The 16,916-nt window shown below is 40.3% G+C and overlaps 1 protein-coding gene across 2 annotated transcripts in view; it reads right to left on the reverse strand.

Moving 5' to 3' along the window:
* The window catches only part of prrc2b (proline-rich coiled-coil 2B), a 48,952-nt gene extending 33,047 nt beyond the window's left edge, over positions 1-15,905 (reverse strand). For both annotated transcript variants that reach the window (XM_081364643.1, XM_081364642.1), the window contains exons 1-7: positions 15,716-15,905; positions 13,122-13,300; positions 11,556-11,733; positions 2,367-2,469; positions 1,670-1,733; positions 1,430-1,573; positions 792-1,099 (exon numbers count right to left, since the gene is read on the reverse strand). In XM_081364643.1, coding sequence (XP_081220769.1) covers positions 792-1,099; positions 1,430-1,573; positions 1,670-1,733; positions 2,367-2,469; positions 11,556-11,733; positions 13,122-13,236 — 912 coding nt within the window. In that variant the 5' untranslated portion in view covers positions 13,237-13,300; positions 15,716-15,905. The remainder of the gene's footprint in view (positions 1-791; positions 1,100-1,429; positions 1,574-1,669; positions 1,734-2,366; positions 2,470-11,555; positions 11,734-13,121; positions 13,301-15,715) is intronic.
* Between the last annotated feature and the right edge of the window lie 1,011 nt (positions 15,906-16,916).

Below are 16,916 nucleotides of genomic sequence, written 5' to 3' on the forward strand. Positions count from 1 at the left end.
CATCTTTGAAAAGAGATCAAACTTCAGTCTGTCGCTCTAAAGCATTCTAGATTTACCCACAGTTAAAGTTGGAAAAAAAAAATTCAGGTCTATGCTCAAAAAGTGAAGAAATGGATTATAAATACAGCATAAATATAAATTAGTACCATAAAAATCCCCTAAAAATACAAAATATTGAATTTAAAAAAACATTATCGAACTAAAATATATTACATAGGCTTTTAAGGACCTGCTCAAATAACATCAGCTGAAATTAAAGGTGCAGTGTGTAATATTTAGGAGGATCTGTTGACAGAAATGCAATATCATAAACATAACTGTGTTTTCAGTGGTGTATAAAGACCTTACATAATGAATCATTAGGTTTTTATTAGCTTAGAATGAGGCATCTCTCTCTACACACAGCACGGGTCCGCTTACATCGACATGTTTCTACGGTGGCCCTTGAACGGACAAACACATTTCGTCACTGTTGTTCTTCGTGTAAAGAAGCTTCAGCTAAAGCCAGCGAATAAAACACTGACACAATGATGAACAAGTCACAATAATATTCACAATAACATCGTTTTACTGAATAATTAAGTAAACATAATTTCTTAATTTATCTTTGTAAAGAAACCTCGTTGTTTAACTGCTACTCTCTGCTGTCTCAGACGACGACATCACTTCCTGTTGGCCACCGTAACTTCTGTTGGGTGCAGTTCACAACCTCACCACTAGATGCGCTAAACATCACACACTGCACCTTTAAAGCGTTTGAATGGCTCTATCATGATGAGGTGTAGACTCACGAAGGCAGGCAGCATGTCGTGGTATGTGGTGGTGGTGTGGTGCTGGTACTGGAGGGCTGACGGGGCGGGTCTGCGGGTCTGAACGGGTCTCAGCGACGGCTCCTTCACATCAGGAGACGGGGCAGCAGCAGCAGTAGTGGAGGAGGAGGAGGGTGATGAAGAAGATGATGGAGGAAGAGCAGGAGGAGGAAGAGGAGTGATGGCCTCAGCTGAGCCGATGCTCCTGGTGTCCGGGTCGGCAGGAGAAGCAGAACACAGGGCTGGAGGCTGAAGGTTCCTCCCACCACCCTCCCTCCAGCTCGACACGTCTGACAAACACACAAAACACCAGCACGTTAGACAGGCATTATCACACGATTGAGTGTATAAAGAAAAAAACAAACAAAACAAAAAAAACAACCCCATAGCAACACAGAGATTGACTAGTGATGCACTGGCACTAGTGTTATCAAAAGTATTGACTTCGGTACCAAGTCGATACTGAAATTGTAAAATGTGAGGCTTTGAGCGCTGTTGAGCGGCATCATAAACGCCTCTGATTGGCCGCTGTGTTCACGCACTCATCGGATGTGTCTGTGATTGGCTATTCCTTCATGTTCTAGTGAACATGTAATGATGTAAACGTAGAGGGGACTCACTCTGTGGGCGGAGGCTTGGTCCGGGCCCATACGACGGATCGAAGACGCTTCTTTCCTTGCCAACCTTGTCCTGTTCTCCTGCTGCTTTCAGCGTCGGAAATTCCTCGTGAGAGAAGGGCTGCAGTCGGCTTGAGACCTTTAAACCTGAACACCACACAGACGAATGTGATACATCGCAACAAACCACATCGGTTCACTCAAAAAAAGTATAATTTGAGATGGGAATAAACAGATTTTTACCATCTTGATCTACTGCCTTTCCATTGACCTGTGCCCATTGCTTTGGTCCACCTGTACTTGTGCTCTAGAGGAACAAATCACATCAACACATCATGAGGGAAACTCGAATCTCTCAATGGCTACGTTTACATGCAACCAAATAATGTGTTAGTAATCAATTTCACGGCTCAATCGGACTGAAAAGCCTTCATGTAAACGCCTTAATCGGTGTGTGTGAGTGAGAGTGTGTGATAGTGTTTGTGTGTGTGTGAGTGTAGACGCCTTAATCGATCTGAAATTTCGATCGAATTGAAAGGGGGGGTTTATTCCTTTTTTAATCCGGTCGAGAGAACATGTAAACACTTGATAACACTTTGAAAACAGAAACAAAAATGATGTAGAAGTAGCATGATAACGTAGAAATAGCGTAATGTAGAAATAGCGTAATGTAGAAATAGCGTAATGACGTAGAAATAGCGTAATGACGTGACGTAGAAATAGCGTAATGACGTGACGTAGAAATAGCGTAATGTAGAAATAACGTAATGACGTAGATTTGAATCTTGTGACATATAAACGCACACATCAACCCGATCACATGTTCAGCGTTCATGTAAACACTGCGTTCAGATTCATCAATCGGAATGAATTCCGTCGGGTTGAAACAAAGGATGTGCATGTAACCGCGGCCAGTGAAGAGAAGCTGAGGGGTCTGTACCTCCTGGCTGGTGATTGGCGTGGGCTTCTGAAGATTGGAGACAGATTTCTGTAAAGCCAGCGGTGGCTGCGACTCCGGCAGCTGTGCTGAAGATGCAACGGAACTAAAGGAGGAAAACCAGAGACCAAACCGTCAGCCAATCAGACGACAGACGCTCACATACAAAAATAGAGCTGAATATTTTGAGAACCAAGTCATTTCAAAGGGGTGGTTGATTATGATTTGACTTTTCTAACTTTAGTTAGTGTGTAATGTTGCTGTTTGAGCATAAACAACATCTGCAAATACACAACGCTCAAAGTTTAAAGCAAAGGAAGATTTTTTTAGGACTACATCAAACGACTGACAGGGACTACAATGAGCCTCCTCCCAGGTTAGTGACATCACTAACCCTAAGATTTACATAAACCCCGCCCCCGGGAACACGCAACAAAGGGGTTGAGTCCATGTTGAGAAGAGGTAATCGGAGCTGCTAACACACACACACACACACACAAGCTCTTGAAGCTCCGCCCACTGGGCCGGGAGCAGCAGCTCATTTGCATTTAAAGGGATACACAAAATGACACGTTTTTGCTCAGCCTCAAAAAGGGACAATTTGAACACGCTAATATATTTATATATATATATATTTTAGGCTTATTGCACAAAATGCATATATATTCAAATATTTCGAGTGTGTAGAGAGATTGACATCAATTACGCAATTCGCGGAGATTCATGGCAGTGGGCGGAGCTAAAAATGTTTTGCTGGTTTCGACTCTGATTGGTGGAATTTTCTGTATAGCATCATGGGTAATGTAGTTTTTCACCAGGAATTCCTCTGTTAAACAATTATTTTAAACTACATTGAGGAAAATAAGTATTTGAACACCCTGCTATTTTGCAAGTTCTCCCATTTGGAAATCATGGAGGGGTCTGAAATTGTCATCGTAGGTGCATGTCCACTGTGAGACATAATCTAAAAAAAAAATCCAGAAATCACAATATATGATTTTTTAACTATTTATTTGTATGATACAGCTGCAAATAAGTATTTGAACACCTGTCTATCAGCTAGAATTCTGACCCTCAAAGACCTGTTAGTCTGCCTTTAAAATGTCCACCTCCACTCCATTTATTATCCTAAATTAGATGCACCTGTTTGAGGCCATTAGCTGCATAAAGACACCTGTCCACCCCATACAATCAGTAAGAATCCAACTACTAACATGGCCAAGACCAAAGAGCTGTCCAAAGATACTAGAGACAAAATTGTACACCTCCACAAGGCTGGAAAGGGCTACGGGGAAATTGCCAAGCAGCTTGGTGAAAAAAGGTCCACTGTTGGAGCAATCATTAGAAAATGGAAGTAGCTAAACATGACTGTCAATCTCCCTCGGACTGGGGCTCCATGCAAGATCTCACCTCGTGGGGTCTCAATGATCCTAAGAAAGGTGAGAAATCAGCCCAGAACTACACGGGAGGAGCTGGTCAATGACCTGAAAAGAGCTGGTACCACCGTTTCCAGGGTTACTGTTGGTAATACACTAAGACGTCATGGTTTGAAATCATGCATGGCACAGAAGGTTCCCCTGCTTAAACCAGCACATGTCAAGGCCCGTCTTAAGTTTGCCAATGACCATTTGGATGATCCAGAGGAGTCATGGGAGAAAGTCATGACCAGAGAAATAGAACTTTTTGGTCATAATTCCACTAAACGTGTTTGGAGGAAGAAGAATGATGAGTACCATCCCAAGAACACCATCCCTACTGTGAAGCATGGGGGTGGTAGCATCATGCTTTGGGGGTGTTTTTCTGCACATGGGACAGGGCGACTGCACTGTATTAAGGAGAGGATGACCGGGCAGGGCTCCAGACTAACTTTTTTTATTAGGAGCGCTGTAGCCCCTGACTTAAAATTTTAGGAGCGCAAGCAGAAAATTTAGGGGCACACCTTAAATCACCTTGCAATGCAATTATTCACATTTTCCCCCAAAATAACTATTACTGACAAATGCTTTGATAATAAATAGCCTTGACGTACAGAAATTACAATGTGCAGTTTTATTTTAAGTTCACAGGGCTCCAGACTAACATTTGAGGGCAGCGGCACTAAGTTCTACAGAACGTATTTGGTAGCACTGTGGGATGACAAAGCACTGAGCTTAATTTGAGGTGTATAGATAAAGTTAACTTTAATTATTATCATTCATAATGTCTTAATATTAATTCAAAAGCAAAATGAGTGACAAAATAGATATTAGGGAGTGAAAATAGCCAGTAAGCGTCCTCTGCAGCTATGTTTACAATAGTAATTTAATCTTTATCTTTTTTTTTTAAATAAGTGTGAGTTTTCCTACTTGAAACTTTTAGTTTTATAAATAGGTACAATCTTTAAAGGAAGAACAAAATGTTTTGGTCAACACATTAAAAAATAACATTTAAATATGATAATATAGTTTTTAAAGGTCCCATGACATGCTACTTTTTGTAGGCTTTAATATAAGCCTTAGTGGTCCCTAGTACTGTATCTGAAATCTCTTTTCAAAAATTCAGCCTCGGTGCAGAATTATAGCCACTATAAGCCAGTCCCAGAATGAGCTTCCTTCCAACAGGCCGTTTCGGTGTCTGTAGCTTTAAATACTAATGAGGAGGAGAAAGGCATCGCAAGGTGGAGGGTGGGTGTGGCCTTGACCATCTTGCGCAACGGTACCGAGGCGTGCATGTTTACGTTGGATATAGCAATGGCATGAGGACACGCAGTCGTTCAAGCATTTCAGTTTGACCCAGAATCTGATCCGGATGGAGAAGCAACAACTCAGCGGTTCCAGCAGGACGTTTCCGAATGGTTAGTTTAAAATATGTCTGGATACGGTACTTTATTCGGATGGTTTACAGTTATTATCATGTAGCTAACGCTAACCTACTGTTGCCTTTTCATGAGAGATCTGTAACATCTGTAATTTATCTTATTACAATTACATCATCAAGCTCTGCAATCTTGAAATGCGGATATCGCGCGCGCCGTATAACCAACAGGAAAACGGTTATCCAAATAAGAAGTGTACAACACTCGCGTTTCAGTGTGTGTATTCACACACATAAACTGCATAGCTGCATAGCTAATGTGACAGCCACATTCTACGTGTAACAGTCTAGGCAACCATAAACAGTAAAGCAACACACTTATATATCATTAGTTGACTTACTTGTCCGAGGTGTGTAGCTGAGCCAAAGAGAGTGATCCAGACTTTAGTTTCAGACGTTCAGCAAGCCCAGCTCTGTATTAACCCTTCGGTGTTCATTTGTAACGTTACATCCAATTATTGAGCAATTGTTATGCTTCGCTCGCTCAAAAGCCATGATATCTCTCGTGGACAAACTAAAATCGCGCGCACGCGTTCCTACTTCCTTCCTAGCTCATTTTCTCATGGGCGGAAAATATTCTCTGGGCGGGCAAAGCAGAGACAGGGGAGGTAACATTCCTCCTTATAACGTCACAAGGAGGAGATTCAAGATCAGCGCGATTGAGCGTCCATTTTCTCAAAGGCAGAGAAAGACAGCAAAAGCTCGATTTACACCGATTGAAATTTCTAGAAACTTGGGGACCATATACAGGCTAGGGGAACTCATATTAATGTTAAAAAACCTCAGAAAGTGAAAATTTCATGTCATGGGACCTTTAAGTGCTGGAAAAATATGTGTAGGCTACTGTTATAACCACAGTATACCATAGTTACAGTTGTTACTACATTAAATCCAAGGTGAATGTTGCTGATCTGTGGACCTAAAGCCTTCTATAACTTGTTCGCTCATTGCACATGTTTCTCCTGGTTTCCACGTCAGCGCTGTTTGATCTTATATGGTTTATAACAGAGAATTCTGCGTCAAATCTGAATGTTTCTCACTTGATCTCGCAGCAATGTTATTAATTCTGTTGCGAACTCAATGGATTTCTTCACTGGATCTCCACGATGTAACTGTTTCGCGTGATCGCGATCGGCCCGCGACTGGCGAGAGGAGCTCTGCGCTGTCTATTATTGGTTCGAACTATTAAACGGTCTGTGAAGCAGAATGAGTGCTGAGTAGCGCAGTTTTTTTTCCACTTTCATTTTGTTTTTATTTATTAACATGTCACGGCACACTCTATGCTTGAGGCTGAGATTGAGTGTTTAAACTGCGAAGTGCCTGCACTGTCTGCAAACTTCGTTTTCCCCGCAGTTCTGGGGTAGCGACTGCAACATTCGTAGCTCATGGAGTTCGTCTCCTTACAGTAGGCTACCTCTCAACCAGCTGAATTCTCGTAGCCAGTCTTCCCGAAAATAGTGGGTTCAGGCCTTTATCACCTTACAAACCTCTGACTCTGAATCATCATCATCCGACTGTGTCTGTCCGTGACATTGATATTTGTCTCCGTCTCCTTCCCACTGACGTTTACGCGCGCTCGATTATCTCTAGGACCCTCCCCCTCCACACATTAGCCAGTTACAGTGGCCATTCCCTTTTCTTCTCACACTCATTGGCCTGCCACACATTCGCGCCCCTTCCACGTTTAACGTGAAAAAATTAAAAAATAAATTACTGGTCGCACATGTGCGACTGGGTGTAAAATTCTGTCGCACACTCTCAAATTTTGGTCGCAAAATGCGACCATTTGGTCGCAGTCTGGAGCCCTGCCGGGGCCATGTATTGCGAGATTTTGGGGAACAACCTCCTTCCCTCAGTTAGAGCATTGAAGATGGGTCGAGGCTGGGTCTTCCAACATGACAATGACCCGAAGCACACAGCCAGGATAACCAATGAGTGGCTCTGTAAGAAGCATATCAAGGTTCTGGCGTGGCCTAGCCAGTCTCCAGACCTAAACCCAATAGAGAATCTTTGGAGGGAGCTCAAACTCTGTGTTTCTCAGCGACAGCCCAGAAACCTGACTGATCTAGAGAAGATCTGTGTGGAGGAGTGGGCCAGAATCCCTCCTGCAGTGTGTGCAAACCTGGTGAAAAACTACAGGAAACGTTTGACCTCTGTAATTGCAAACAAAGGCTACTGTACCAAATATTAACATTGATTTTCTCAGGTGTTCAAATACTTATTTGCAGCTGTATCATACAAATAAACAGTTAAAAAATCATACATTGTGATTTCTGGATTTTTGTTTTTAGATTATGTCTCTCACAGTGGACATGCACCTACGATGACAATTTCAGACCCCTCCATGATTTCTAAGTGGGAGAACTTGCAAAATAGCAGGGTGTTCAAATACTTATTTTCCTCACTGTAAGTTGAAATAATGCGGGCTGACAGCTTCAAAAGAAGCAGATGCTTTCGATTAACAACCTCGTAACTCACAATTATTGATTATTAATCATCTGATCGTGGTTATTACACAACCGTTGTGATTTCATGATCACGCTAACCAGGTATTGTCAAAATTCTGGAGTTACCGGGTAACACAGAGTAACACCATCGCCTTTTATTGGCATCCCTGGCTCACATGCGAGCTCGTGCAGCGCTGACACAAGCAATCCGTATGTGAAATAAATGTATTATGAGATTTCATCATTCAGTAACCAGGACCCCACCCTCAACCAGTTTATTTTTGGATTTACACAACTCGTGTGGGTCATACTTTTCGGAAAAACACTTCCCTGAAAAACACAGGACTGACACTGTGTAATGAGCATCTCCCTTTCTCTTTACACACACGCCTTTCTTTAAAGGGGTGGTTGATTATGATTTGACTTTTGTAACTTTAGTTAGTGTGTAATGTTGCTGTTTGAGCATAAACAACATCTGCAAAGTTACAACGCTCAAAGTTCAAAGCAAAGGGAGATATTTGCTTTTACAGAAATCGCTTTTTAAGGACTACAACAAACGGCTGGTAGAGACTACACCACATTCCTCCCGAATGTCAAATTGAAATTTTCAGTGTGTGTCTGTGTAAGGTAATTGGAGCTGCTAACACACACACACACAAACACACACACAAGAGCTCTTGAAGCTCCGCCCTCTGTGCCGGGAGCAGCAGCTCATTTGCATTTAAAGGGACAGACACAAAAACTGTGCGTTTTTGCTCACCCTCAAAAAGTGACAATTTTAACATGCGATATAAAAATATTTGTGGGGTATTTTGAGCTAAAACTTCACACACACACTCTGGGGACATCAGAGACTTATTTTACATCTTGTGAAAAGGGCATTATACAGGGTTTCTGCAGGTTTCAGTAAGTCAAATTTAAGACCTTTTTAAGACATTTTGAGAGCATAAAGATTGAAATTTAAGACCTACACGACGCATTATCCAAGTTAGATAGATAGTTACCTCGGGATCATTAGATTATCTATCTATCTTTCTATCCATCTAGGATTATATGATGTGTGTGTGTGAGAGAGAGGGAGAGGTCGATTTTTTTTTATATAGAAAATTGTACTTTTGCATATTATACTGTAAAAACACAATTATTGTTGATTTTAGTTGATCATAGTTGATCATAACTAGAGAGAAAATGATGAGATGTTTAAAATGATCACGGTTATTACAGAATCCTGTTCAAAAAGTACTAATAATACATAATGAAGTCAATTCAACAAGTTTTATGTTGAAAAACAGCAAATAACAAATTGATTAGCAACAATATGCACTTTTTGTTTACGTGAACATTAAAATACCATTAAAAGTGATGGCCAGATTTTAAAAGAGTGTCTTGCAACATGTTATCTACTAACATGTACAAGTTCAAATAAAGTTTTGACAAAAAAGGTTTTATACAAAGATAAACCTCATATTTCAGCCTTTAAATCTTTTTTTTTATAAAAAGAATGAGTCAAAAAAGATAAATTACTGACATTTATACATTAGCTTATATTTATTAGTAGTGTTTGGGTGCATCCCCAATTCCCCATCCTTCATGTTGACTGAGCTTTCAATGTTGTTATGGAAAGGGGTGATTGGTTGGTTCCTGTCACATGACCTGCGGTGCGTTTGCGGCATTCTGAAAAGTTTAGATTTTTTTTCATCTCGTTGCGTCTGGTAAAAAAAAAAATGAGCGCGTCGCTTCAATTATGAGCGCGCTTGCCGCGCGCCTACATTAGAACAAACTTGAGCGCGCAAAAGACGCGATATGTGAACGGCCTCAGGCGAGCTAGCTCATATCAAGCCACGAGCTGCTGGTAGCACGCGAGCGGCGTGTTGGAGACCCCTGCTAGAGCTCCGCTTTGTAGGCTACAACTCGACACTTTTTTGCTACTTTGTAATAACTTTCTGCGGCCAGCATTTCTGGAAATGAACGAGGGTAAACACTTTTTAAGACCTGACTAAATGAAATTTAAGACCTAGGATGAAAATCTGGCCGTTTTTAAAGGTGCCCTAGAATGTGAAATTGAATTTATCTTGGCATAGTTAAATAACAAGAGTTCAGTACATGGACATGACATACAGTGAGTCTCAAACACCATAGTTTTCTCTTTCTTATTTAAATCTCGTTTTTGAAAAACACCCCTGAAAAACAGGCGAATCTCCACATAACACCAACTGTGACGCAACAGTTGGGATCATTAATATGTACGCCTCTAAAAATTTGCATATGCCAGCCCATGCTCAGTGCCAGGCGAAACTGCACAGCGGAATCATCAGAAGTTCTGCAGGTGAAGAAACAAGCGAGGATCATAGAGAAAATGGCAGATCTATCTATAATCTATCTATAATCTATCTATAATCGGATACCGCTACAGTTTAATTCGAAGTTGTTAGTTGCTCTGCCCATTTCACCGCGGACTGTTTTTCTAACCTGGAACAATATCAAGCAGCCAGGCTTCTCTCGGCGTCTCAAACGGACGAAGGGGGCAATTTCAACTAACGTTATATTCCCGCAAGCGGTAAGTAGTGATTTTATTAACGATAATTTACACTGTGTTATCTAGATCCAGCGCGATATTGTTTTTTCCTCGAGAGACATCGTGGCTTGCAGACGAGCGAACGAAGCATGGCAGTTGTTCAGTGTTTGGTTGTACAAATGAACACAAAAATATTTTTTTAGCTCCTTCATCCGAGCCTCTGGAGAACCAGTGGGTTATGTGAATTTCTGATGTGTAATTGTTCAAGTCCAGACAGATAATCTTTCTCTCAAAGTCGTTCAACACTGTTTATGCATCAGTAGATTGCGTTGCAGTGATAAGATCTTCATTCACGCGATCGACAGGCTGTCATCTGCTCAATGCTGGAATAGATCTAAATACTTAAAAAACTTACCATGATTCGTTAATCCCGATAGCTGTAATAGTAAAAACGTATAATCGCTGTAATAGTAAATGTTTTCCAGATAGCTCTACATGTAATGCCAGATATTTCATATGCAAGCATGTCAGCCAATCACAGCAGTGGGCGTTTACACTGAAGTCTCACAGCAGACACGCCCCTTCAAACAGAGTGTCCAGATCAGGGTATGAAATCAGGCTAGGAAATATGCCTTTTATTTCTAAATTATAACAAATTTTGATCTAATAAACATACTAACATTATAAGGGCACCCCAGGAAACATTATAAAATAATAAAATAATCCATTCTACGGCACCTTTAAGACTTTTTAAGGCCTTAAATTTAAAGTTCAGAATTTTAGACTTTTTAAGACCCCGCGGAAACCCTGATTATACCACCCCTGTGGTGAAAATCCAGCGTTTAATGTAGTTTATGTGTCTATGTGGTGTTTTTAATCTGCTTTAAGACAAACCATGTGTAAGTTCATAAGTCGACAGCATTGCTGAGTATTTCCTCCTTAAAACTGCAGTGAACCAAAGACAGTCTCAAAAACACGCTTTGAAATCGCTGGTGTTTCTGACGTCACAAACTACCTTGTAACCAATCAGATCAACGTGTGATCGTCAACCAGTGGATCTCTGAGCTGAGTGAGTGAGTGGAGGCGGGGCTCATTTGCATATTCATAGAACCGAGCATACTAAATGACGCAAGGGTGTCGAGTTACATTCAAGCCATTTTAAGGCATTTTTAAGGGAAAAAAAAAACATTTAAATATGTAACTTTGGTGATCAAAGATGAGTTTTAAGGCACACAAGCGGGACTTTACCACAAGCCGCTCTGCATGACAGTCACCGCAGACACACCTGCAGTAAAACGACTCAAAACACTCTACCGCTCACCATCTGTCCTCACACAGGCCACACTAGAAATGTTTTACTGAACACTCGGGCCTGACCTCTTTGGATCGGGTTGATCCTGCTTGTTTGCCCATCCTGTACCGTCTTTGGGCACGATAAACACGTTGGGATCGTTTCCTTTACTCTCAGACTTCAGGCTCGGCAGGTGAGCGGGAGGAGGCATGCGCCGGGCAGCGGCCACTTTGCCAAGACTCTGTAAGCCATGTCGTGCAACAACTGCAGGAGACAGGAGAGAGGCGGTCACATATACAGACACATATACAGGGAAACATCATATACAGTCAAACCAACATCATGTACAGTCAAACCAACATTTATTTATATACCTTTCCCACATTATCACAGTTTGTTCACTATAGTTTAGTAAATGGTAATAAAATATGATAAATCAGTTGATATTTGACTGGTTTTGTCCGTTCTTCTGTTAGACTGTCTCACACATGAATTATGTTGAATATCTGTCAGCTGTTAAATTTAACTACACAATTAGATAATACCAGTTTAGCTCAACCAATCACCAAGCAATGCTTCATTGTGTTCAGTCTGTGTGTAAAAAGAGCATTAGCAATTAAAGAAAACACACTTCAGCAAAACATGATCAGCTCAAAGTGTCCGAATCATTTCTGGTCACAAATGATTATAAATTATTTAAAAAATCTGGTGTCTGAATAATTTTTGGTTTGACTGTATATCATGGGAAACATAGGACAGATGGGATAAATGTGAATATAAAGTGATCATCATATATATAATTTCACACGAGACGCTTTGATGCCGCTCAACATGGTGTGGATGAGATGCATGTGAATATGAAGCAATTTGACATTTAAGGAAAGGCCTTATGAAATCAGTGAACATTTTAATGAACGACAGCTTGAAAGCATGACGTCTGCACGGGGACGACTCCAAGCCTGAGGAACACGACATCTATGTGAAATATTTGTGATTAAGTGAACGCATGAATAAGACAGGGTTCGTACAGATGCTGTAAAATCTAATCTCAGGACTTTAAGCACTACTTTTTTTTTTTCAAGGACTACAATCAGAGATCTCACTTTTCAACAATGTCTTTCTTCATTATCTTTTAAACTCTAAAAAGGTAAATAGATAAATAAAAAATAAGCTAATAAAACAAAACAGTACTAATAAAGTGCAGCAGACGCAATGACTACGGCAACTTTAACCATTGAAAGGATAATATGACAAAAATATCACTTTTCTTATGTTTTTCTCACTGAATAAATTATTGACCTGAAGAATAAAAGCTGTATCATTTACTTGGATATTTATGAGCAATATCACACTCATAGCCATGAGATTTACCTCTATATCTATATCAGACGCACTGCAGCTTTAATTCTGCGTGAAAAGATTGTTTTACTGTCCGATAAAATAAAAAAAATACATTTCCCATATATTGGCTTTCAATAATTCAAGCGCTACTTCCAGGAAATTTTCAAGTACATGTTTTCCAAGACTTAAATATCAAAGATTCGAATCCCAGTGCTTTAAGCATCTCGTCCGAACCCTGATAGAGTATCAGTCACTCCCAGACAGAACTACATATGGATGTCAAGTCTGAATATTGAGTTCTCGAGACTCACCTGTGGTTTTCTGAGTTTCTATTGACTTCCCTTTGTACTTGTCAAATAGGCTGAGTGATGAATACTTGCTTTTCCCATCCTTGGACTTGGTTATTTGCCCCAAACGATCGGACATTGCGATGTAATGTCATCGAGTATGGGAATTTTTCTTTGCACCTCTTCCTCAGTACCGTCTGTTTCTGTGGAAAGACACGACAGAAGAAGAATGAACACCTGTACGACTCTGAGCCGTGCTGAGTAACGGCTTCTGGATCGGGATCAGACACATCTCAAAGCTGGTCAACAGCAAAACACAACCTGGGACAGAATAATTATCCAGGTCAGGCGGAAACACACACTAAAGCCAAACCAGAGTCTTGGACTGTCGAGAGATGTCGGCGTGAGGTCAAAGCAACATCATGTTCAAGACAACAGAAGAGTTGCACAACAACACAGATTTAACAATTTCATGCTTCACAAACTGTAAAAACTCACTATAAAAGTACACAAACTACACATGGTAAGCAGAAGCTCAAACACGCAAGAACCAAAGTAAATGCCATTTGATATGTCTTGTTTTCTAGGGAAATTATTAAAAATTAAGTGATTTGTTGCTTTAAAAAAGCTAAATGATCTGCCAATGGGGTCAGAAAAATAATCTTAAATCAAATAGAAACCAGATTATTTTTCTGACCCCATTAGTAGATCATTTAGCTTGTTTTAAGCAAAAACTCATTTAATTTTGAAAACAAGACATAATATCTTATGTCACTTTATTACTTTAGTGAATGCATCTTGATTTAAGAATTTTTTGATATTTGGACTGGAAACAAGGCAAAAACACTGAGTAAGAAAAGCTTGTTTTGCAGTGTGTCTGAGTCACTATATTTGATGCACTGATCAAAGTTATGTGACTAAAAGTTTACATTAAATCTGTTCATCATATAAAGTAGTCATGCCACTACAGTAGATTGACTTTATTTTTGGTTACATGGACTTTCTTTCAATGGAGGGTCAGATTTCAGTACAAATATCTTGATGAAAAAGTCTTGAGTTTGGAGAACATGAGGATGATGTCAGGACGATCATCTTCGGATGAACTAACGCTATAAAGGGATAATTCCCACACCTCTCACTAATGGTGTGTCAGTAACACACACCGTCCGCTCTAACTGAGGAAAAGAGCAGCGTGAACGTCTGCGAAACATCTGCGTTCCTGTCCCATAAACCTTTAGAAACGAGTTGATAATCTTCAGCTTTAACCTTCAAAAATAATTTTTTTTAAAACTAGGGTAACAAATTATTGGTCCCACCTTATAAGAATCTTTAACATTTAAATAAATCATTTCATACAATGCACTTATTGTTTGTTTATATATACACATGCCCCTAACATTACTGTATCCCACATCAATAGCAGCACAAGTGTTTCACAACATCATCAACACAATAAATGCACTGTACATAATTATGTTTTTGATGCAACTACCGGTTAAAGACGCCTAATATGAAGTAGGTCCACTTTATTTTACAGTGTTAGTTACTCGGGTAATAACAGTCAATTATACGCACAGTAACTAACCCTAAACCAAGCCCTAACTATACAGTAAATACATGATATTAATTAAAGGTATAGCGGAGGATTTTTTACTTCCGGGTGGATCACCTATACTATTGGTCCTCCTAATTGTCAATCATTCTGGTGAATCAATCAAAGTTTTCAAAAAGCGGAGAGGGCGGGTCTAAAATTCGGAAAGACCCTCCGCTATACCTTTAATATTACTCAGTACTTGGACAAAGACACCTAACCTTGAAAAGAACACTAACACACAAAGCGTTATATTTCCACTCAGATACATGGCCTTCATCATCATCATCATCTTCATCAGAGCTAAACTCAGACTCACACATGAGCCAGAAATGAGAAATACACAGAGTTCACGAGAAAACAAGCACACATTACACAAGACGATGATTGTGGACTCAAAGTGATTTATTAGCGAAATGTGAAATTGGTGCCTGGCTAAATAAAACCAACACATCTGTCAAATCCACTCTTTAAACTACAATCTGCTGTTAGTGAATCGTTATATTCACTTCCACTGAATCTCTCGGTTACAACACGAACTCGTCCGCGAGCAGAGTCGGTTAGCATGAGATGTAAACAGAAGCTCTCCAGCCTGATTCCTGAACAAACAGCTCATGTCACACACATCTGATCAACACGATCACACACTACAGTCTGTAAATATACATGTGAGCGCTGATTAATAACGATATTTTATATAATCTGCGAGATTTTGACAAATTCTCTGAGAGCTTTAGCAATGCTAACGGAGATTAGCCGCGAGCCGCTTCTGATGTATAAACTTCAGCAGGACCGACAAACGAGCTTCAGACATGGGCAGAATCGCCAGTATCGCGGGTGTTTAATTAAAATAGACCCGTATATTGCGTGATCAATGCGTTAATGAGGGTTTTGAGTGGACTGGTTGATGTGTGAGGCGATTAAAAATGGCTGCTCCTCAGAACAAAGCGACACAAACACTCAGACATCCTGCGACAAACCGCCGCGAAACACGCGAATAACTGCACGGAGCGCGCGAATAACTCACCGATTAAACGTATGACTGTCACTTCAGATCACATATATCGATATATTTCCACCGGAGAGAAAAACTCGGCAGGATGGATGGAGATTTCTCAGTGTTTTTCTCTGTTCGCTTGTTATCGGGTTTTCCCGGCCTGAGAGTGAAGCTGCTGCTGCTGCCGCCCAGAGCGGATATGACGTCACCGCCGAGCCACAGCGACGCCTGCCGGAGTCAGACACAAATACTAATTCTTGTTTTTTGTTTTTAATGGAATATTGCAGGGTTTATTCTAAATGATTTATCTGTGCACATCATTATTGTGTTAGTAATCTTGAATCAGAATAAGTTCCTCTTGCTGCATCTCTTCTCTTCTCTGATGATGTGGGCGGGGCAACCTGTCACTCACATGAGATCAGCCAATAGCAAACCACAACCATCCAATCAATCCCCCACTGACACAATCAAGCCCCGCCCACATTTGTTCTTGTTCCAGAAGCGATTCACTCAACTTTTATTTCATGACGACTTTATGAATTTTCCTTAAACTCAAATTCAACCAAATATTTGTATTTGTATTGTATTGTCCCATCTTGCAATGCTGCGTTAAGGAATCACGTGCACAACTTAATGCGTCGATTAATTAATAACAAAATATACTAATGGCCTTAAATGATCACATACTAAGCGATACAAGGTATTCCTCTTGTTTTTGGAACAATGGAACATGTATGTTTGTATGTTTTTAATTATATGTTTGTTTGTTTTTAAAAAACGATTTGCAAACACGAAATGAAACGAGGAAACGAGAGGCGGGATTTATAACTGCCTTCTGTCACATGACTTTACTTCTGTATATTTATTATAAATCACTCCTCTGAACCCAATGAGTTTTAACAGACCTCCTGAATGGAGTAAAGTCATGTGACAGAAGGCAGTTCCTCCATTGCGCTATAAATCCCGCCTCTCGTTTCATTTCGTGTTTGCAAATCGGTATTTAAAAACAAACAAACATATAATTAAAACCATACAAACGTTTGTTCCAATTATAGACATTTTAATGCCATATTGCATAATATTTGCATTGTTTTATTTTTGTGCAATGGATTTCTCATCCATTTATTTTGAGGAATCGATTGGCTGGTTGGATGGTTGTGGTTTGCTATAGAGAGCCTAAGTCCCGCCCCTTCCGCTAACCCCACTGGACCTCTAGGTTGAAAAACCGTCA

This window comes from Scardinius erythrophthalmus (genome assembly GCF_964197995.2).
Source record: "Scardinius erythrophthalmus genome assembly, chromosome: 5".
Classification (NCBI taxonomy): domain Eukaryota; kingdom Metazoa; phylum Chordata; class Actinopteri; order Cypriniformes; family Leuciscidae; genus Scardinius; species Scardinius erythrophthalmus.